Source organism: Berghia stephanieae, chromosome 11 (genome assembly GCF_034508935.2).
Source record: "Berghia stephanieae isolate SIO BIC M18660-M18661 chromosome 11, UCSD_Bste_1.3, whole genome shotgun sequence".
NCBI classification, from domain to species: domain Eukaryota; kingdom Metazoa; phylum Mollusca; class Gastropoda; order Nudibranchia; family Aeolidiidae; genus Berghia; species Berghia stephanieae.
In genome coordinates this window covers 25,410,274-25,435,010 of record NC_088370.1, presented here as the reverse complement: position 1 = coordinate 25,435,010, position 24,737 = coordinate 25,410,274, and the positions used below count along the sequence as shown (strand labels likewise).

At 38.4% G+C, this 24,737-nt stretch overlaps 1 protein-coding gene across 1 annotated transcript in view; it reads right to left on the bottom strand.

The window, feature by feature from the left end:
- Window positions 1-7,666: 7,666 nt before the first annotated feature.
- LOC144956597 (uncharacterized) overlaps window positions 7,667-24,737 on the bottom strand; it is a 24,900-nt gene continuing 7,829 nt past the window's right edge. Inside the window, exon 3 of the mRNA XM_078887200.1 lies at window positions 7,667-10,970. Coding sequence (XP_078743326.1) covers window positions 7,811-10,970 — 3,160 coding nt within the window. The 3' untranslated portion in view covers window positions 7,667-7,810. The remainder of the gene's footprint in view (window positions 10,971-24,737) is intronic.

The window sequence follows — 24,737 nt, the reverse complement described above, 5'->3', positions numbered from 1 at the left end:
TGGGGAGGGGGTCTTGAATAAAAAGGGGTATCATAGCAAATCTATTGTTTTCAGAGAAAGGTCTGAACAAGTTTGTATGAAAGCTGCCATACAAGGCAAGAAAGAAAAATACGAGAAAATAACCATCCCAAAACATCAGCCGACTTCGACTGGGGATCAAACCTCAGACTTCCTGATTGCCAACCATTACACCGCAGAGGCTCCTGATAGTTGGGAACATTTTTAATACCTATATTCTTCACAAGGGTACGCGTTTCGTTTTACGCTGTGAACCCTTGCTTGCATCAAACAACACATGCATTGAACACGAGAGTACGAGGACCAATATAATTGTGAACGTTTATGACTGACGGAGGGGGTCTCCACTCATGAAGAGTGGTGACTGTTTAAAAACTAGAGCTTTTATATAGTGTAATATCCACTAAACGTGATCAAAGCGTTTTACAAGGGGTCCCTGACCAACAGTAACACTTAACATGTAGGACGAAACATGACGCCTGTTAGGCGATTTTCCTTTTTTTCTGACAGAGACAACGCTGTTAACTGCCAGGTACTCATATTACATTTGAGTACGATAAGAGAATATGGATAAAGAGCCTTTTCTAAGGACTCAACTATACGCCGCTCAGAGAGAGAGAGAGAGAGAGAGAGAGAGAGAGAGAGAGAGCAGGACTCGAACCCAGGACCTTCCGATCCGACGGCGAGCATCATACCACTAGACCACATAGCCGCTGTCAGACTGGTACTAGACAGTGGTCGGTTTGCAGCCACACAAAGACTCCTTTTTGCAGGTAGCTTTTGACTTGACTGATATTGTTAGAGTGTAGGAGCAATTTTGACTCCAAACATGCAACTCGTACTGTATATGTAAAATTCTGGCCTTGGACGACCGTTATTTGGAGCATTAACCAGTTAACCGTCGTACTTGTATTTGAAAATTTGGCCAGAAAACTCGTCTTCAAAAATCGAAAGATTTAAATGACCATCATGTTGGCAAACACTCTCAAATCTTCCTTCAAGACCTCGCGAGGTCCCAGGTTTGAAGGTTTTTCTCAAAATGAAGGCCAATTATCAATAAAATCGATCAATATATGAAGGACGAGTTTTCTGGCCAAATATTGAATGCATGTCTTTCTAGAATACGGTAGTTGAGTTGTTAAAAAATAGAGCATTTATATAGTGCAATATCCACTAAACGTGCTCAAGGCGCTTTACAAGGAGTCCCTGGCCAACAGCAACACTTAATATGTAGGACGGGACATGACGCCTGTTAGCGATATTACAATCTTTTCGGACAGACACAACGCTGTTAACGGCCAGGTACTCATGTTATATCTGAGTACGGTGAGAGAAAGTGAGTAAAGAGCCTTTTCCAAGAGCTGAATTATGCGCCGAGCGAGGCTCGAACCCAGGACCTTCCGGTCCGAAAGCAAGTGTCATAGCCGCACAACCTTAATGGAGCATTGTCAAGATGCATTGAGCAACCGAAAAAGATAACAAATTTGCTCGTAACAAATTAGGGAACAGGCAATGATGAGGCAGCGTGGCCCAGCGGTTACGATCTTTGCTTCGTATCCGAAAAGTACCGAGTTCTAATAGCCGCTGTGCTGTGTGACTTCGAGCAGATCACCTCGCGCTAGCTCAGTTTTCGGCGCTGCACAGTGGGCTGACGCCTGGGTTATTCCAGTCATTATTTGGAATGGACCCTAAAGACAGATTTCTCCTATGGGATGAATAAAGGTATCTTTTTTTTTTTTTTGTATCAAACGTTTGAAAATGCAGTGTATGAAACAGTGCCAAACAGTGCCAGTTGGTGCCAAACAGTACTAAACAGTGCAAAATAATTCCAACAATGACAAACAATGGCAGAGAGTGCCAAACGTGACCAAACAGTGCCAAACAGAGCTAAAAAGTGTTAAAATAGTACCATACAATTTCAACAGGCCCAGAATGGTGCAAAACAGTGCCAGACAAAGCAGAGAGAATAGTGCAAGAGAAAATCCATCCCAAAAATCTTCCTGGGTCGACTTTCGAGGCAGGCTGATTTTTGGGGATATTTTCTTGTATTGATCTTTCTGATTTGTTTTGCCCTGTTTGGGACTGTTTTGACACTGTTTGGCACTGTTTTGACACTGTTTGGCACTGCTTGGTCCTTGGTGGCACTGTTTAGCCTCGTTTTGTCCTGTTTGGTACTGTTTGGGCACTGTTTGGCATCATGTTATCACTGTTTGGCACTGTATTGATCCGTGTTGGCAATGTTTGGCACCATTTTGGCACTGTTTGGCATGCCAGCACCATTTGGCACTGTTTGGCAATGTTTTGATGCACGCCTTTTCAGATTTTTAAAATATGTTTATAGTTTGTATTTTTTTTTAAACGCAGAAAACATATTGAGTTGAAAATGTTAGAATTTATTCATAAACGATAATGAAATCTTTATGTTATGATAAGGATAATAATAATAATAATAATATTAATCATAATGGTGATGATTATAATAATGATAACGATAATTCTCTGACGTGACATGCTGACCAATCACAATCAAGCATATCAAACTGTCATGATTATTGATATGGTTTGATATTATTTCCAGTATTACGTTATTGAGAACATTTCGAGTAAGGAAGAAAACTATGTTAAGAGTTTATGACTCATTGATTAAAAGTGTAATTGCGTTTGGCTGCACCATATGGTTTGGAGGATGCCGACTTAAAGATAAATCAAAAATTTCAAAATCTATCAAAGAGGCATCAAAAATAATAAACCATCCTCTTGATGGAGTAGAAAGAATTCATGGAAAAGCAATAGAAAGGAAAGCATTCTCAATTACCAACAATAAAAAACATATTTTATACCATGAATTTAGTCTTTTACCATCTGGGAGAAGGTTTTGTCAGATTAAATGTAGAACTAACAAGTATAAATCAACGTTCGTTCCATCAGCAATAAAAATTTTGAATATTTCATATGGTACAGAAAAACCAAGGATTGATTCGTTGACTGATTAACTGATTAATTTATTTAATGTAAGATTAACTGACCAATTGATAATGATGATAATTTTTGGTGTCGAATTGCCACAATCGTAACAAATTGAAAACGAAATGAATGTGTTTATGTTGTGTATATCGCACGTGTGAAAGAAAGAAAGAAAGAGAGAGGAGAGAGAGGAGAGAGAGAGAGAGAGAGAGAGAGAGAGAGAGAGAGAGAGGGAGAGAGAGAGAAAATAAGTAGGAGTGAAATATCTGTTCAATCTTAGTTATCGTTTAACATTATAACAAGTGTAACTAAATGACAAATTGCCATATTTATGGACAATAAAGATCTATTATTATTATTATTATTATTATTATTATTGATGACGCTGAAGGTTAGTATTATTATTATTTTAACTATGACAATACTAAAGTTACATATGTTTAGAAGCCTGTCTTAAGAGTTGACGACAGTTAATCGACAATACTTTGTGAGATTGTTTGCGGAGAAGGACAAAAATTCGTTTCCAAACTTTTGAGACATTCTTCTGACACATATAAATATCAATTTATGAGATAGAAAAAAAAATCCAAAAGTTCTAGATAATATAGAATAATATTTCTCAAGAGCCAGAAATCCACATAAAGTATTGTAGTCCTTCAGTGCCATAAGGCCCTTGGTTTCAATAGCGTGAAACGGACAATAGCAATTGCTTGCTACCCTTTGGATAAGACGCTGGTCTCTCGCAAAGTAGACGCTAGACGTTACATACCTAGCTACCCAATAAAGTGTTAGGTATCAATCCCAATTTTGTTTTTGTCTTTAAGACTAAATTAATGAGAAAGAGAAAAGAAAACAAGTTTAACCACTTCTATCGTTCTTTCTCATGAAAAGTGAGAGCATTATTAATATTGTATTGTTTGTAATGGATGAATACGAAAAGTGATAACAACACAGCAGCAAGAGTAGCTGCATCAGCAGCAGCAGCAGCAGCAGCGTTTCCATCAACATATTATGCAACATCAGCAGCAGCAGCATTTCCATCAACATATGCAACATCAGCAGCTATAAGCATCAATATAAACAAACAAACAGACAAAAAAAAAATAACCATTAACATTAACAACAATTGTAACAACAAACAACAGACAAATATTCCAAATAAATATCAATAATAAAAAGTACAAGAATAATAGAATTTTTTAAAAAGGTAAAAAAAAACAAAAACAAACAAATATAGAAACAACAACAAAATAAAAACAAAGAAAAAATGAAATAAAACAAAACAAAAAACAAGACAAACAAAATAAAAGAAAAGGAGAAAAAAACATAAAACATAGCAGTAACAAAAGTAAAAACAAAATAAAAACAAAACAAAAAATAAAATACAGCAAAACAAGGCAAAAAGATGAAAAGAAAAGGGAAAATATACCCCCCAAAAAATACAATAAAAAAAAAAACAAAACAAAAGAAACAGAAATATAAACACCAAAACTGAATAGAAAAATATCAAAATTACAAAAGTATATAAGTGAAAAAAATCCCTGAATTTAGTGATGATGATTTTAAAACATTGCAGCATACCAGTATTGTAAAAATCACAAAATACTTGTAGTAGAACGGACACTGGCATTGCCAGATGTTATATCGTTAACCAAATAAACTGCAAAACTCGGGAAAGACACGTATTTCAATATTTGCCCAGAAAAAAAAATCGTCTTTTTAAAAAATACCAATCCATTTAAACGACCCTCGTCTTGGCAAAAACTCTAAAACTTGGAACTTCATTGACGAAATCCCGAGGTGCCAAGTGTGAACGTTTTCGCCAAGATGTGGGTCATTTAAATCGATCGATATTTGAAGGACGAGATTTATGGCCATCTATTTAAATACGTGACTTTTCAGAGTACGACAGTTAACTGGTTATCTGACAACAAACCTTGATTCATTTCCACCTGAAATATCGATTGTTACTTTAATTATCGATGTATCAAGACGACCATCGATTTATCAAAAAATTCTAAAACACAAAACAAGTTTAAGAAATGTTGACAATTTAAGAATCATCTTAATTCAATGAATACTTTGGCCAGAATGAAAAAAAATATATTGTGTTTATTTACGGTAATAGTTGACAATGCCAGAGTCCGTATGGAAGTAAGGGTAAAATATTCCTATATTAATGATGGTTCCTCTGCGTGTGAAACGGGTGCTCTACCAACTTAGCTATCAGGACCCCCCATATTAAAGATACTCAAACCGAAATGGTTTGTGTAAATGCATCTGGTTGGGCGGTTATATATATATATATATATATATATATATATATATATATATATATATATATATTCATTTCTTTTTTAAACGTTGTTATGGTTATACATGTTTTTCCTAATATACAAAGTGGTAAATTTAATATCATGAGTGCCATTGGGCAACGAATGAATAGAAAATCTCATAATACCCTTAGTTTAGAAAATCCTCTGAGTGAAGCAATAGGTAAGATAATAAAATTACTTTTAACTCAAAGTTGTTGATTCAAATTAGGTTGTTTTTTAAATTTTATTATCGCGGTAGAATATTTCTTTACAAGACAGGTAGAAAAAATCAATTTTGCTTTTGTCATTTGATAATGAAAAAGAAATTCTTAATTTTTTTCTGATTTTTGATATAAAATAATGTTGTCTTTCAAGAAATGTATTCCTTTTATGCGTGTAAAGGTTTCTACTATGAAGTTTAGTAGTTATGGGGAGAAAGTGATTGTGGTCTAGAGATAATGGAGGGAGAAGAGATGGGGGGGGGGAGGGATAGAGGAGGTAGAGGGGGAGGGTATGGGGAGGGAGGGGGTTGGAGGGACAGGGGGGGGGGGGGGAGTTGTCCCCGACAAATATTCGGAGTTGTAGGTCAAAGGTAACCTGCCGGGTGGCCCTGAGTTCAAGCTGCCATTTTGTTATTCTGGTCCTGAGGTCATCGCATCATATCTTGTAATGGTCAAGGACTATCAGGATACAGAATGGAGGACAAAGTCGATTAAAACCCTGACGCCATTAACAAAACTCATAAAATCTTAGAATATAAGAAGCAGAATAGAAGAAAAAAGAGAGAAATAAAGAAAATGAAAGACAGAAAGAATGAAAAGACAATGGACAAGATAAGGGAAACAAGAGATAAGTAAACACACCGCAATTCACAAAGTAAAAATCCTATTCAGAACTCTTGTAAAATAGCGAAGATATTAAAGTGACAATATACGTCAGGGCGTGCTTTTTTTCTCTCTCTTGGTTGTTTTTTATGTGAGTAATTTATTTATGTTTTCTGTTGTTCCTTTTTGTTGTTGTTGCTTTTGTTGACTGAAGAAGGGTGTGAGCCTGTAACGTTTGGTTCTTGATATTTTGTTATAATTTTATAATGTTATGTTATGATCATTTTTCTTTATAATTTTTCCGAAAATATTAAGCGACGTCTTTCAGTGGCATTTCAGTATTGAGAATGCATTCATTTATTGTAAAATACAATGTCTAAAAATAGATACACAGCTGGGAATAGAATGGAGATTGAAAGTTATTAAAATATGATTAAAGTGCCTTTATCAAGTACTTTATCAAGTACAGTTTTTGTTTCCATAAAAAAAAATGTTGATGAAAATAAAAGTAAATAGCATAAGTTATTTTATTGCAGTGTGATTTAACTTCATTTATGTTATTATTATAAGTGAAATAATTTATTGCTGTTGTTATCATTATTTCGATATCGCGCTATAGATCAGTCTTTAAGGCAAATGTTTCAAGAATTGATCAAATAATTTTTTCGAAAGTGTAGATGCGAAAGGTGCAGAAAACGATTTGGAAGATAGATAGAAAGATAGATAGATAGATAAATAGATAGATAGATAGATAGATAGATAGATAAATAGATAGATAGATAGATAGATAGATAGATAGTGTGCTTGTGTGTGTGTGTGTGTGTGTGTGTGTGTGGGAGAGAAGAAGAGAGAGAAAGAGAGAGAGAGAGAGAGAGAGAGAGAGAAAGAGAGAGAGAGAGAGAGAGAGTGAGAGAGAGAGAGAGACAGAGTTGAAAGAACTAGAGAAGAATAATCTTGAAAAGAGGGGGTCAAAGATTGAGAGGGCATCGACATCGATGGTCATGGTAAGAAAGCTTAATTAGGAGAGTAAATATCGAAGAAATAAGAATGTGTGCTTAGATTGAAAAGCCTATGACAGAAATGGAAAGGAATCAGATGGGAAAAGGAACTGGGTGAGGCGTAGCAAGAGGTGGCAAAACTGCTGCCGGTGCTGGTGCGGGTGCTAAAGGTGCTAATTGTGCTGCTGGTGCTGCGGGTGGTGGTGCTGCTGGTTGTTGGTAAACTGGTATAGGTGCATAGGCAGATTGGGGCACAGGAGCGGGTAGTATGACAGGCCTGAGAGGTCTCGCAGGAGCTCCGGGAACCGGCCGAACTGGCGGGGGAATAATCATGTTATTTGGGTTGTAGAACTGCCCGTTAGGGTAAGCAAATGGAGCAGCTGGCCTAGGGGGCAGTGGTCCAGCAGCAGGAGGAGGTGCCATTCTTGCGGCAGGAAGTGCACGAGGAAATGGAACGGCCGGCATTGGCAATCTGGCAGCTGGAAGAACGCCCGCTGGAGGAGGAGGAGGAGCACCGGCTGGAACGGGAACTGGGGCTAGGGACGGGTAGCTGGTGGGGGAGGAATTCTTGCTGGAGCTAGAGGAAGTGCGGGTGCGGGAGCAGGTGGAACTGCAGCAGGGAGAGGGGGAATTCTTGCTGGGGCGACTGGAGGAGGAGGAGGAGGGATTCTTGCAGGGGTAGCTTGGGATCTTAGAGGAATAGGTGGTGGTCGTGGGGCAGGATAGTGTAAGGGTTAGGGCCTGGGGCGAGGGGAGGCGCTAATCTTGGTGCCATGGCTGGTAAAGCTCTAAGGGGTGCTGCAACAGGGATTCGAGGGGGAGCAGCTGGTACAACTGGTACTGCGGGAGCAAGAGGAACTGCAGCTGGAGGTGGCGGTATTCTTGCTGGTGCTGGTGGTGGTAGAACTCTAGCTGCTGGTGGTGGTGGAAGTCTTGCTGGTGCTGGTGGTAAAACTCGAGTTGCTGGTGGTGGAGGAAAAGCGGCAGGGGCTACTGGTGGTGGTAAAGCTCTTGCTGCTGGGACCAATGGTATTCTGGCCGGTACTGGAGGTGGCAAAGCTGGAGCTCGTGCTGGAGGAAATATTGGTGTTCTTGGAGGTAGTGGAGCTGGTGGCAACGGGACTGCAGCTGGGACAGCTGGACTTCTCCATGGGATTCTGTCTCCATAGATTGCACCTCCTGCTGGCGTAAAAGCAACTCGAATTTTACCTGGTAGACGGCTTGCTCTTAGCATCGGTGATAAAGGTGCTAACGGCCATAGAGGTTGTGTTGGAGGCGTGAAAAGGAAAGGCATTAGCAGTTGACTTATTTGATTTCCATTGTTTCCGTTTGTGTCTTTTTTATCGTTGTTGTCAGATCGCTTGTATCGTCGATGATGGTGATGTTGGTGGTGTGGCATTGGTTGTGGTTGCTGTTGATGATGTGGGTGGGGGTAGAATGGTGAAGCTGCTGCTGCGGATGTCATCATTGGAGGTGCTGGAGGGTGATTTGGAATGAAAGGGTCAAGGGGTGATGGAGGTGCAGCTTGGGGTGGCGGAGGTCTTGGAGCGGCAGGTGACCCAATAGGCTGAGGTTGTGGCTGTGGAGGTGGTGGTATGAAGGGTGACTGGGCGGGAGGTGGCTGACGTGGCGTCACTGGTGGCGGTATAGGCGCGGTTGCTGCCGGTGTTGCTGCGGGACGTGGAGGAACGGGAACGATTGGTCGAGGAGGTGGTGGTTGTCGTACAGGTAGTGGTGGTGTGTAGGCAGGAGCTGGGGGTCTATACATAGGTTGGGGTTGGACTGGTGGGCGTTGCATAGGATTAGCGGCCCATGGGTTTGGTCTGGGATAGACCTGGTTTGTTCTTGGCTGTTGTGCAATGTAGTTTCTCTTCGCTAAATGATGCGCCCATCTTTTCTGAAAAGACTGCTGATACCCTGGAGTCATCAAAGGTTTTCTGGCTGAGTACTGTCGGTACATATTTGGATTTGGTCTGTATGTGGGTCTTGGAGGTTGGTAAACTGGGTAGTATACTGGGTAGTATCTAGGGTGGGCTGGGGGTGGAGGAGTTCTCTCATGGAATGAGTCTTCTGAGGGTTTGAAGAAATCCAACGGGATGCTGACATCGCCAACTGTAATGACGTCGTTATTATTGTTGTTGTTTTCAGAGTTGCCTTCTGATGCTCGTTTCTTTCGTCCAAGTGGATGGTGACCTGGTGGCATCGCTGCTCTTGGTGGAGGGGGAGCAAAAGCTTGGTTCCACAAGTATGGTGGCATTGCAGGTACTCTGGGCATCACTGGTGCAGTTGGGCTTCTCAACAACGGTGCAGCAGGTCTTTGCATCATCGGTGCCACTGGTCTCTGTGTCATCGGTGGGATTGGTCTTTGCATTAACGGTAAGGCTGGGCTTTGCACTAATGGCGCTGCTGGTCGTGGCATTAACGGCATAGCTGGGAGTGGTGCAGGTGGAATGGCGGCTGGTCTTGCAGGTGGAAATAATGGTAAGGGGGCTGGGCGAGGTGGAATCATTGGTGGTACGACTGGTGTTCTTCTCATTGGCATCCTGTTGTAAATGGGAAATCTTCTCGGTGTTACAGGAGGTGGGATAAAAGGTCTTCTAGAAACTATCGGTAAACGTCTTGGAGGAATAAACGGGCGGTGGACAGGGATGAAGACTGGCCTTGGGGGAAGTTGTGGAGGAGGAGGGGGATCTGATGGCGAGTCTCGCTCTGGTGGTTTGAAGAACTCCAGAGGAAGAGTAACATCAGCAATGGTTATTACGTCTGAGTTGCTATTACTGCTGTCATTATTGTCATCTGAAGACCTCTTCTTCCTTTTTCCGAACCTTGGGAATCTGTCTCCAAATGTCCCGTCTCGGTTTCTTTTTTGGACAAAACCCGAAGTTCTTGGAGGCACATAGTCACTTACGTAATTGTAACTCGGACTAGGATTCAAGCTGTTCTGAAGACGAGAGAAATACCAGAACGGTGCCATGTTCTTTATAAAATCGCCAGGTTCTTTCCCAGGCGGAGGTCTTGCGTGTGCTGGGAGAGTGCTGATAAGACTGTTTCTCATCATGTCCTTCATGGCATCACCGCCGAATTTCATCTTTTTGCCGCTAGCTGGATTACGCGCTGTTCCCATCATGAAGCTCATCATTGGGTTCATCCCCATCCCCATCCCCATCCTCAGTCCCATCCCTCCAAAACCACCCATTCCTGCTGGGGCGTCTCCGGGCTCTGTCAACAAAAATCTTTTCACTCTTGACTTGCTTTCCATGTTTGCAGATGTTCCATCAACGGATGCTACGGCCTCTGCTGCTGGTTGTTCATTGCCTGCGACTGCTGATCTCTTTTTTCTTTTTCCACTGTACTGATCGCCATACAAACCACCACCAAAACTCACACGATCCCCATAATAGCTGTTTTTGCCTCTATTCATGACATCATGAGAATGTCGGTTTCTCTGGAACCTGCTTAACATCATGAGTAAATTCATCATCTTTGCCGACTCGCTGACCTCCTTCCTCGCTCCTCCTGTAGGCGTCCCCATCCCCATCCCCATTCCGCCAATAAATCGTTTGTTCCTCACTAAACTTACGTCATTAGCTGTGGTGTCACTAAGCTCCGCCTCCCGCCTCTTTCTCCCTTTGCCGCTGGTTGTATAAATAGCCCCCGTTGTTCCCAGCATTCCAAGCGGTCCACCGGCATCTTGATTCGAGGAGGGGTTGAAGTTTTGATAGATCAATTTACTTTTCTCTTGGCAGTTCCTGGGCAACCCAAGCTGAATAATGAGTGGGAGGATTTGGCCCAGGAGACCGTCTGGAATTGCTTTTTTATACGTCTGGAGGAATGACTGTTTGATGTCAGCCCTGTGGGTGTAAAATGTATAAAACAATTAATGAAACAAAGAGATTAAAAAGAAATATTTTACCAGTAGTCGACGTCAGTCTTTCCAATTGGGAAGAAAAGTCCTGATATCAAACTATCTATTCTTTCGGTTACTAAATCCTTGGGAGTGTATATGTAACTATTCCTTTTGGAGTACTAATTATGAATAGGTTACATAAAGGTGGCAAAACTATTTTAGTAGCTGAATGTTCAGGCAGATTCTTATGGTTACATGACGAAAAGGAGCCAGGATGGATGATTCTAATTGACGACCAGAATATATTTAGGCAAGAAAATAAGATGCCATCACTCTTATACAAGAATATCATTCACACAAGGTATGTATCCAGTCCCCCGGAAAAGTGCTTTCACACTTCCAATGAAATAGGAATCAGTTTTTTGACATCGCATTTTTCTTCACTTTCAAAATATCATAATAGTGACCAAGTTCAGCTTTGTAGGTAAGACTTGAATACACACACACACACACACACACACACACACACACATATATATATATATATATATATATATATATATATATATATATATATATATATATAGTGCTCAAATTTGATATTAAAGTAGAGATAAAAAATTATATAAATTGTTGCATTCCTATAGTTCTGTAGAGATAAAGACCTAAAGGCAATATTTCAAATACTTTGTATATTATTTGTAAATTCCTTTCAACGTTCCAATGGAAATCTTTCTTTGGTTCATTTTCGAGATAAACAACCGGTATAACCCTGATGTCAGACGCAGTTCATCACCGCACAAAGATATCATTAACCTCATCATCTTCATTATCATCACCATCATCACCATCATCATCATCATCATCATCATCATCATCATCATCGTCATTATCATCATCATCATCATCATCATCGTCGTCGTCGTCGTCTCATCATCATCATCTCGTCGTCGTCGTCGTCATCACCATCATCATCATCATCATCATCATCATCATCATCATCATCATCATCATCATCATTATCATCATCATCTTTATCATCATCATCATCATCATCAACACCAACAACAACAAAACAACAACGCCATCAACATTACAAATAGTTAACATTTCTTACACCCCCTCCCCCCCCCCCCCCCCCCCCCCCCCCCCCCCCCCCCCCCACCGCGTACATCATCATTCCATTTTGTCCATTATCAACAGTATTACTATCATTACTATCATCGTCGTTGACATCACCATCATTTTTTTTAAACGATATTATTGTTATAATTAGTAACACTGCTTCTCTCCCCCTCCATCATCTGCAGACGCATTCCATCACGAATCCTACCCTGACACCAAGTGTCATAAAAGTTTACCGAGGCTTGACACTCTCAAGTCCGGTAATCCACCAGATTATTCGCCTTAAAAATCATGTTATTAGCATTCCCTCTCTCTCTCTCTCTCTTAGAATAATATATGTGACCCTTCGCCTCAAAACGGTATTAAGTCGGGTTGGTTAAGATGTTGAAAATTGAATTTATAGCCAGAAATATCAGACTTGTGTTGAGTTTATATGATTTATTGAGGAGAATGGCAACCATATTGTAGGATGCTAGGGCCAACAGTTCATATTTTTGACCAGTTTAACATTAAATTAGGCTTTTAAGCATCTGGTTCGTTCCGACTTAATACCATTTTGAGACGGCGGGTCACATATGAGTAAACCTAAATTCTTCACCTGAAGCCATAAACCAGACCTGCATAGTACTACGAAAAATTCGTAGAATTCGGAATATTTTTGTCTCCAGCTATAGAGCTGTATTCGCCTCTTTGACTCAATAAATCTTGTTGATAAGGAAAATTTAGTTCCTTACATCCTATATTCAGGACTTTTAAAGCATTTATGGATCATGGTGATGGTAAATTATTGAAGTTTATTCAAGCTATTTATACTGATTTTTTTTTTCATTTTTTCCCTTGGAAACTTAGAATTTTTAATATTTTAAGGAGGCAACTCTGCATAAACCTAAATCTGATAACCGAACGCAGTGCACTATGCGGTCTTGTCGTCTGACAATCGCTTTTGGATTAGAAGGCAGAAGGCTCTGCGTTAACGAGTCAAGCTCGGCGCTTCGTTGAGTCCTTGAAAAAGGTTCTTTATTCACATTGTCTCACCGAACTCAGGTGTAAAATGAGTACATGGCCTTTAACAGAGTTGTCTCTGTCGGAAAAAAATTTGCAATGTTGTCTAAAAGGCGGCGTGTGCCTCGTTCTCCACGTTATGTCAATTAGAATCCACGCTGTGCGGCTATGTGGTCTAGTGGTATGACACTCGCTTTCGGATCGGAAGGTCCTGGGTTCGAGCCTCGCTCGACGCATAGTTGAGTCCTTGGAAAAGACTCTTTACTCACATTCTCCCACCGTACTCAGGTTAAAATGAGTACCTGGCCGTTAACAGCGTTGTCTTAGTCCGAAAAATTGTAATATCGCCTAACAGGCGTCATGTCTCGTCCTACATGTTAAATGTTGCTGTTGACCAGGGACCCCTTGTAAAGCGGTCTGGGCACATTAAGTGGATATTGCGCTATATAAAAGCTCAATTTTTAATTTTACGTGTTGCTGTTGGCCAGGGCCCCTTTGTAAAGCGCTTTGAGCACGTAATGAAATAAATAAACACGGCCTTTTGTCATTTGTCCATTATTTTTTTATTATTTTCACATAAAAAAAAATTATCGGGGTTAAACAGATGCTGAAAATAGAATATAATCCGTTAACAGAAATACAGCATAAGAAAATGTGATTTGAAAGCATTTCATAACGTGTTTGTGAGTTTCGTCTCTCTCATGAAGATAAAACAGGGGCGATTCGTTGTAGTTTTTTTTTTTTTCTTTTTTTTTCTTTTTTTTTTTTTTTGGCTTTCTTTCTTTATAGTTATGTATGGGCCACATTTATTTATTATATTTTCTCATATATTATTAAAGTGTCCAAATGCCACTGACAATAGTCAACGACAAAGTACAACGTTGTGCCATTAGGGTAATGCGTTTTGTAACCATCAGTCAGTAGCCATTGTGAACTAAAAGCCTGACACACAGACCAAAAAGATGACGTCTAAAAAAACCCATGTCTTTTGGCCACAAAAGGAAACAAATTGTGAGTTGTACTTAATAATTCAACCAATGGAATCACTTGTTTACTTCAGCACCACTAACGACAACTCATTGGACGCTGCACAAACCTAAAAAAACAAAAACAATGACGTCAACAATAAGTCCTATTGGGTTCTTGCGTAGCCATCGCCAACGATTTGCCTAGAATCGTAGCCATCGTAAAGTAATAGCCTGACACTGACCAAAATATGACGTCAAAAGACAAGTCTTTTGCCACAAAAGAAAACAAATCGTGAGTTGTATTCAATAGTTCAACCAATGAATTAACTTGTTTCCTTGAGCTCTACTAATGACAACTCACTAGACGCTACACAAACCTAAAAAATGACGTCTAACTGCTAGTCCTAAAGGGTTCTAGCGTAGCCATCGTTAAGTTATATCCTGACACTGAAACTCAAAAAGACTGGCATTTTGACGTCATTATTTGGCTTTTGCACCGCCTAGTGAGTTGTCGTTAGAAGAGCTCAAGGAAACAAGTGATTCCATTGGTTGAACTAGTGAATACAACTCACGATTTGTTTTCTTTTGTGGCCAAAGACTTGCCCTTTGACGTAATATTTTGGTCAGTGTCAGGCTATAACGAAGCTCCGGTTCTTGTGTCAGGCGATAGATAGTATGCGCATTGCTAAGAAGCTCACAACCATTGCCATCCGGAAGTGTAACAGACCAACACACAAAACTCTGTGTAACCATGAACGTTTATAATCTGGCCAATACAGTTTAGTGAGAATTACTCATAAACATGAATGGCAAAAACGTCACTCGGATCTTTGTTATTGCTTTTTGCCATCCATATTTACGAGTAATTCTCACTAACAGCAAGGAGAATAAAAAGTACAGATTTTCTTTGTTTAGAACGTTGCTCGTTGCTGGACATCAGACTATCGAACCCTATTCTCACTCAACTGTATTATCCAGACTATAAAATTCATGTTTACCCAGAGTTTTTGAGAGTTGGCCCGTTATACTTCAGGATGGCAATGTTGTGAGCTTCTTTCTTAGCCAAGCGCATACTATTTATAGATCGCTCTTATAAAGATCATCCATCCTCGCTGTTTTACGTCAGGTATTCATAAGAATCGCCCAATACATCCTGCTGCTACAATAACTATTATTCTGATTCTATCTTATTCATCATTTATACATTGCTCGGAAAACTGATTTTAAACTTCAACGAGGTTTTAACCGAAAATAGAGGAAGTTTTGATGCCACGGTCTTGCAACACAATATAGGTCATATAAAAGCCAAGGGAAAAGTAAGCTGAAAAGACTAGCTGAATAGGATAACAGAAATAGAAAGGGAGAAGTTGTGTGCCTCTGTCTCCGGGGCTTGAACCCCGGTCATAGTGCGATGCCTCAACCAATTGGCTACCTCTCCTCTTCACGTGTTGCTATATTCTGGCAAACTAATCATCCAGAATTACAATTAAAATACTAATGAAAAAGGAAGACAAAGGAGAATTCGTTCAAATAGGGAACAGATGTAGATTACAAGAGCACACTATCAGTGTACTTAGTTTGAGATCTCCTAAATGTCTCATCCTGACACAAGCTCATGTCCCCACTAAGAGGAATAAACTCAAATGTTTAAAATTATAATTATGTTAAACAAAAATAATACAGTGCATAAAATATATAATACACAAGGCAAAAAAAAATCTTTTCTCAGAACTTTTATATATACATTTGACTGTTTCCCTCCCAGCAAGGGTATCCGGCCAGGGCTTGAAGAAAACCAAGTAATCCCATTCCAAGTCAAGGACAGAAAGCAAGTTGGAAAACAAATACCGGGAGAGAGAAGACAGAAAATGCCTCCCTTCTCCCTTTGGGAGGTCAGGAAACCCGCCCAGAGATTGGTTATTTAATTTATTTGTTCAGCTTAACACATGGGTCTGTTTACAACTTTCATAAACAAAGCCGCGTTTTTACATTTGTTAAGCAGTATCCAACCGTTGAACAGCAACAAATCATGTGATTGATGACTCGGTTGGATGAAAACCTGAATATAGATCGCTCCCATTTCAATTCGATCAATTTTTCAGGGAAAAATTATGTGTGGAGAAGAATACTCTCGTAAATCAATATAGTGTGTCCACCCCCCCTAAAGTGATACAAAATATAAGCCAAAGATACTCATTTATCAAAGATAACGTTGAGCGAATGACAAATTGGTTTATCTGACGTGCAAATAGTACATCTTAAATCTAAAGGCATGAAAGGAATAGGTCACAAAAGAAGACGGCAACACCAAACGAAAGTGAAAAGTGAGTTGTTGTTAGAATTGGCTTCAACAGTCGTAACGTTACTTCCCTCGTAATGACGCATGGTAACTTAGTAACTGTTTCTAAACTATCGAACAATGGCGGACGCCCTTATGAAATATTTCTCCGACAAGCATAAAAGCGTATCCAGAGGGAAAAAACATTATAAAAAACATTATAAATCTGACTTTTGCACATTCTGATCATAAGACATATGAAAAGTTCTAGCCAGCATGAAGAATAAAAAGTACAGATTTTCTTTGTTTAGAACCACGATGACAGACGTTGCTGGGCGACGTGACATCAGACTATTGAATCCAATTGCTCAAGGAAACAAATGATTCTATTGGTGAGCTACTATTGATTACAACTCACAATTAGATTAATTTTTCCCCGTGATCTCCGTCTTTTTTTATGACGATTATAATGGGGTAGTATCAGGAGCAGGCCACGAGTATAGATAGAATGCGCTTGGCCAAGGAGTTCACAACATTGCCATCCGGAAGTATAACGGACCAACACACAAACTCTGTGTAACCATGAACTTTTATAGTCTGGTTAATACAGTTTAGTGAGAACAACTCACAAACGCGGATGGCAAAAACAATAACAAAGGCCTGAGTGACGTCATCTGCATACTATCTATAGATAGTAAGAGCTTGGCTAAAAAGTTCACAACATTGCAATCCGGAAGTATAACAGACCAACACACCAAACTCTGTTTAACCATGAATCTTAATACTCTGGATAATACAGTTAGGTGAGAATTACTCATAAACGTGGATGGCAAAAAACAATAACAAAGAACCGAGTGACGTCAACTTCATTCTATCAATACGAGGGCCCCAGTTCTAGTGTCAGACTATAAGTTCAATCGTGACTTTCGTAAATAGGATTCAATAGTCTGATGTCACGTCGCCCAGCAAAGACGAGCAGCGTGGTTGTAAACAAAGAAAATCGGTACTTTTTATTCTTCATGCTGGCTAGAACTTTTCATATGTCATATGATCAGAATGTATAAAAGTCAAAACATGATCATATTTATGATGTTTTTCTCCTCTGAATACACGTTTATGCTCTTCGGAGAAATATTTCATAAGGGCGTCCGCCATTGTTCCGATCGTTTAGAACCAGTTACTAAGTTACTATGCGTCATTACGAGGGAAGTGACGTCATGACTGTTGAAGCCTATGCATGCCATGACACCGTAGCCATTTTTAACTTATAGCCTGACACTGACCCAAAAATGACCTCAACATGCCGGTCTTTGGCCACAAAAGAAAACAAATCGAGTTGTATTCAATAGTTAAACCAATGGGATCACTTGTTTCCATGAGCACTACTAACGACAACTCACTAGGCGGTGCAAAAACCAAATAATGACGTCAAAATGCCAGTCTCTTTGGGTTCTCCTGTCAGGCTATATGTTAACGATGTCTACGCTCCAATTCCCTCTTACGTCATAAACAGACAATTCCCACGGCAAAAATGGAAAGCAAGCCGTCTGCCAGTGTCAATGCGAAAAATCCACCGGATCTAGCCGTCTCAGTCTCAGACCGTAGCCATCGTAATAACATAGCCTGCTTGTGCTTCCCATCCTAGCTGGTGACGTCACACTATGAGGCGCTCTCTCTCGCTGATTGGAGGGGAAATCAAGTTGTTTTCCTTTCAGTTTCACAAGCAATCTTGTTATCGTTAGTTTTCATCGAATTTGCTCTGCTGTTTTTATTCTATAAATATTATTTTCTACATTGGATTATTATTTGTATCGTATTAAATTTAAAACTACTTCTTCAAATCACGTACTGCTGAAGTGATTTATTTGTGAAAGTATTTTAAACGGAAAATTGATGAAGTGTGTGCTGTGTTTTGTTTACTTTCCGCGAGGAGAGAAGAGAAAGGACCATTTTCTTCTTTTCATCTTTTAATCATCACTTTATTCACATGATATAAATTATATTGGACTAATCTGTAATTTGAGAGTTATTTGACATGGGTAGGAAGTGTTGTGTGCCCAATTGTAGAGGGAACTATGACAGAAAGGAGAGGGTGTCAATTTTCACATTCCCTAAAGATGAATCGAGAAGACGATTGTGGTTAAATAAAATACCTAGAAAGGATTTTACACCAAATAATGATTCTGCCGTATGTGAAAGACATTTTCATGAAAACTTTATTATCAGAATAGATTCTGTAAAAAGACCCGATGGTACCGTTTTGACTGTACCGAGAGAAAAGCCAAAATTAACAGTGGATGCTTTTCCCTCTATTTTTCCTAATTGTCCTTCCTATCTACCTGAGAAAAAGCCTTCCTTAAAAAGAAAAACGCCAGAAGATAGGAGATGTGAAATGGGCAGAGAGACATGGATTCTTTTACTGAATGGTTAGAAGAAGACACAATTAAAAACTTCGATGACTTCAGTAAGAAATTCTCAAACCGTGTGGACGGAGTGAAATGGCTATGGAAACTTATAGAAACTGATCTACAGTCTTCAAGACATTGGAGTATTTATCGAATTGACGATGCCGCTCCCCAACTTTTGACAACATTGAAAATTTTTAACGATTTGCACGTGGAAATATATACGAACAAAGAAGGTAAGAATGAGTTATTTTTCTTCTAAAAATATTTTGAGCATCTCTCCATAATAAATCATATTGCTGGTGGTTATTTGTCAAATAAGAAAACAGGTGTGTCTACAAATGAGAGAGAGAGAGGGGTAAACAGTCTATCTGTCAACGCAGCATTCATCACCATCGTCATTATATCATCATTGTCTTCATCTTCGTCATTAGTAGCATAATCATTCTCATTTCATTGTCCAGATCATCATCATTGTCATCATCATAATCATGGTCCTCATTGTCCACAGCAATGCCACTATCATCATCATCATCATCATCATCATCATCATCATCATCATCATCATCTTCATGATAATTGATATCACCACCAAAACCATCTCCACCATCATCATCATCATTATTATTAGTATTATTATCATCATCATCATTGAGTTATTAATTTTTAAATCTGTTTTATTTGTTTATTTTATTTATTTGGACTTACTGAGATTATATTGGTGCTTGTAGTTTGAAATGTAATGCAATCTTTGCTCTGCTATACTTAGAATCAGATGCAGACGCTTGTCAGGCACAAAGGACTTTCTGACATGTCGTTAATAATTAATTTGACCCTGCTACCCATTCAGGCTGTAGTGGACTTGGGACTGGGAGGTATCGGTTTTGAGACAACCGATCATGGTGATAAGCTGTTATGTTTACTTCTTTATGTATAGGAATATTGAATTTGCAAAATCCTAATGTTGAATGAAAGGCTTATATTCATATTTCATTTTCCCTCCTTCTTTTCAGGTCAGGTACCAAAAACTTCCTTATCCTGGATATTGGATGACTGTTCTCCTCCCACACTCAAGACCTGGTCCCAATTTGACACAATAATATCTCATTTTTCAAATGGAAATAAGCTTACTATGAATGTCTCCGACGTGCACAAAAAATTGCTTATTCTTGTTGAGATCATAGAAGAAATGTATACTGACGAAATAGAAGAGGAAGCAAATTCTAAAAACTCAAAACTCTTGTTCTTGGCTCAACAAATAAAGCTCTGTTTGTCATCAATGAAAAGGTATCCTTATTCAACTTTATTATGGGCTTTTAAGATTTACGCTGGAGCTCCAAATACTTACAGCATGATGCGGACGACATTCTTGACACTTCCCCACCCTTCTCATATTAGGAAACTTGCATCAGTTTTCACCATGAAAAGTGGTTTTGATACAAATATTCATGACCAATATTTAAAACAAAAGTGTGCTACGTTGTCTGATGCTGAGCGGAAAGTTGTCTTGATGCTGGATGAAATACACATATCACAAAATATTTCATACAAGGAAGGAAAATTAGAAGGATCAGCGTCAAATTGTCCTATGATGGAAGAAAGCACTGCACAAGTTTTCATGATTTCTTCAATTTTATCTAAATCAAAAGATGTTGTAGCCATTATTCCTGTCAAAAATGTAAATGCTGCTTGGTTAAAAGAAGCCATAAATAATATTTTAATTAAATTACACACAATTGGATTTGTTGTTTTATGCGTTATCTCAGATAACAACAGAATAAATAGGAATGCTTTTTCATCGATGGCTGGTGGAAAACTTCTTCATGATGTGCCTCATCCTTTGAATCCTGATCTACGTTTATTTTTCCTTTTCGATTCTGTTCATCTTTTCAAGTGTATTAGGAATAACTGGCTCGTGCAGAAAGATGAGGAGAAAACATTCATTTTCCCAAACCCAACTACCACCACTGAAATTCAATTGAAAGCATGTTTTTCACATCTGAAGAAATTGTATAATGAGGAGAAGCCATCACCTGTGAAACTTGCACCCTCTTTAAATTATAAATCTCTACACCCAACAACAACGGAGAAACAGAATGTAAAATTAATGTTGAATATTTTTAACATCAGGAACGTCACGGCTTTGGAGCATTATGAAAGTAAATGGCAGTTAGACACCCAAGGCACACGGCTATTTATTTCCTTTTGCATCAAGCTATGGAATATTTTTAATGTTAAACACCCTTTTAAAGGAATCAGATTGAGGATGACAGCTGTAAACCAATTTCTTCCTCTACTAATGACCAGAATTTGATGACATTGGAAGGAGCTGTTGAATGGTTAAACAAATGGAAAGATTTAAATTTACAACCAAGAGAGGGAACCTTATCCAATGAGACGATGACAGCTTTGAGTCATACATTGTCTGCGACCATTAAATTATGTAAATATCTTCTTGATGAGAATAGCTTTAAGTATGTCTTGTTAGGAAAATTCCAAACTGATGATCTAGAATTTCGATTCAGTCAGTACAGGCAGATGAGTGGATGTAACTTTCATGTTTCAGTGCAGCAAATTCTTGAAGGTGAAAAAAAGCTGAAAATGTTGAGTGTGCTGAAACTTGTTTCTGCGTGCAATGGAACTATCAAGCTGAAGTACATCTTGGACCCTCTCGAGGAAACAATGTCACATGTAACCTCAACGTCTTGTGACAGTGATTTTGATTATTTCTCACCAATTTTATGTAATTGTGCCAACATTGAAATAAGTCAAGAGCAGTTGAAAGCCCTTATTTTTATAGCTGGATACTGCATTGTGAAACCACTGCGTTTGACAGAATGTTTGTATTGTAAACATGATTTTTGTGTTGATCGTCAGTTGCATGTAGAAGGATCAGAGGAAACCTTTTCTTACATTTCGTCCTTGGATAGAGGTGGATTAAAGTGGCCCTCTGATTACGTTGTACAAATCGTATCAGAAATATTCAAGATTTTTCAATTTCTGATTGCAACTGAAGACCACGAGCAGAAATTTTTATCTAGTTTTAACCAGCGACTTCTTGTCATGAGATTAACAACTCAACGACTGACAGACTTGAATCTGTATGGGGAAAGTGTCATGAATGTGAAAAAGACCACAAGGATATCGTTACAAAGCTTTGCAAACCAGCCATCAACATCTTTCTGAATAATTATTCCAAAATTATGTCAGACAAAGCGTCTTCTTCTAAGAACCAAAGGAAATTGAAAACATTTACCAAGAGAATCTAATTGTTTGTTTACATCCACTCATCGAAACACCAATAGCTTTGAACTGTTTGTTCCTTTTACCTTCACCTACACATATTTCTAATGCAGCCTCAATCATTTTGATTGTGACGGTCCCAAGCCCGACTTAAATGCAGAGGGGAAATATTTTGTGATAAATTCTTTGGATTTTACTGTATAACTCAGAACTGGGCGAAAAGTGTGCAATTTTCATATCGGAGGTGAGTAGTCTATACTACTTGATAATCATAATGATTTCAACCGGTGTTACTTATTTTAAGTATTAAAAAGTGCTCGAAATAAACCTCCTCACCCTCTTCCTCCTCCTTCTACTACTACTACTACTACTACTACTACTACTACTACTACTACTACTACTACTACTACTACTACTACTACTACTACTACTACTACTACTACTACTACTACTGCTACTACTACTCCTGCTGCTGTTACGCTTACAACAAATATTAATATCACAACTACTACTACTTCTACTACTACTACTACTACTACTACTACTACTACTACTACTACTACTACAACTACTACTACCTTTAATGTTTTCAAGATTAGATTACTGTAACATGCTAATGTACAATATACCAAATAATGTTGTCAACAAACTACAGCGGATTCAAAATCAAGCTGCTAAATTAATTTGGAGAAAAAAAAAAAATGATCATGTCACACATTTGTTATGGACCTTGCATTGGCTCCCTGTCAGGTTTAGGATTAAGTACAAAATTGCTGTAATGTGTTTTAACTATTTTAATCAAACTTCTCCAGCTTATATATCAGATTTGATTAATGTCTATACTCCCTCACGTCCATTAAGATCTAGCGGTCAATTAAATTTATGTGTTCCAAAAAAAGGATCGAAGACATCTGCGGATCGTGCATTTATTCATGCTGCTCCCGCTGTCTTGAATTCCTTACCATTTAGCCTCAGGAACGGGGTAATGGATTCCGAGTCATCTTTTAAAAAGAAATTAAAATCTCATCTTATGGAATGCTCACTAGATTAAAACAAAAATACAAAACAAAACAAAACAAAAAGAAGCATCCAAATTAGTAGACAACGCGTTTTAGCCTGATGTAGGCTAGTAAAATAGTTTTAAATTTCATAAAATTTTAACGAATAACTCTACCTGATAATAAATTTCTTTAGGTAAACATAGACGATTTGTGAGATGGCTCTTACCATCAGATGGTTCACATTTATCAGATTGTTTATGATTTCAAATGCATTGATATTGATTTCTGATAATAATGTTATGTATTTATGTGTATATTTATATCATATGCGGATATTTGTGGGAATATGAGTGCTTACGTATAAATGTGTGTGTGTGTGTGTGTGCGTTCGTTTGTATGCCAATTTCTTTTAAAACTGATGTTTTACATCGGTGAATATTGTGCGCCTAGAGCTGTTTTACTATGGGATTAGGCGCTATATAAATAATCTTTATTATTATTATTATTATTATTATTATTATTATTATTATTATTATTATTATTATTATTATTATTATTATTATTATTATTATTATTATTATAGGTAAGTAGTATCTGGCTACTACTATAATTAATTAGACATTACTACTATGCAGCTCTACGCTGCACAATTCACTGCAACTTTACTACCTGTCGGTCTACGCGTCTTCAATCGCCGCTCGCTTCGCAACCATAACCCTAGCCACACGCCGTGACGTCACAATCTCTCACAAGCAGGCGATGTATTACGATGGCTACGCTCAGACTGCCCGGGTTTTTGTCAACAAACTGTGTGACGTAATTCGCCCAGACAGCCACGGACAGCCACAAGGTTAATAGTGATTTACAGTGTAAAGCAAGGTTAAGTAAGTTGGCGGATGTTATTATTTAATCAGAATAATGAGATTTATTAATAGCGACATAGTGGAAAAAATGGTCGCTTTTATAGATACATATACAATGCACTTGGCTAAGACACTCACAACATTACCATCCAGAAATATAACGGACAAAAACACAAAATTATGTGTAACCTAAAACGTTTATAGTCTGGTTAATGCAGTTAATATAGTGAGAATTACTCATAAACATGGATGGCAAAAAAACAAAAACAATAACAATGACCTGAGTGGCGTCAACTTCGTTCCATTCATCAACTAACTGTATTTAATTTGTAAAAGAACAACGTTAAAATAATAGAGAAAAAAACCCATAAAAGATAAGATCAAAACAAAAGAAAATAAAAACAAAAATAGAAAATATGTCAGATTTTAGTGTGCGCAATATCCACTAAAATGTGCAAAATAACAACAACAAAAACAAACAAACATACAAACAAAAAACAACCAAAAATAAAAAAAAAGATTTTAAAATATTTTTAAAACTTACAAATTCCAAAAGAAAAAGAAGAGTTAAAAAAAAAACAACAGAAATAATTCAAACTGAGGAAACCCAAATCCCCTGAATTCTCGTCTCAGACTGCCAGAATATTCTCGACATTTTGTGACGTTATTCATCCGGCAAGTAATTTGATTGTGATTTATAGTGTATCGCAAGAACTAGCAAGTAACGGGCGTTCATTAATTAATGAATAATTTATTATGCTGGAACTGGAAGTGAAGGAGTGACAAAATTTGTTAGCTTTTGTATAGCGCAATACCAACTCAATGCGTTAAAAGAACGAAACACACACACACACACACACACACACACACAAGAAAAAAAACCCTA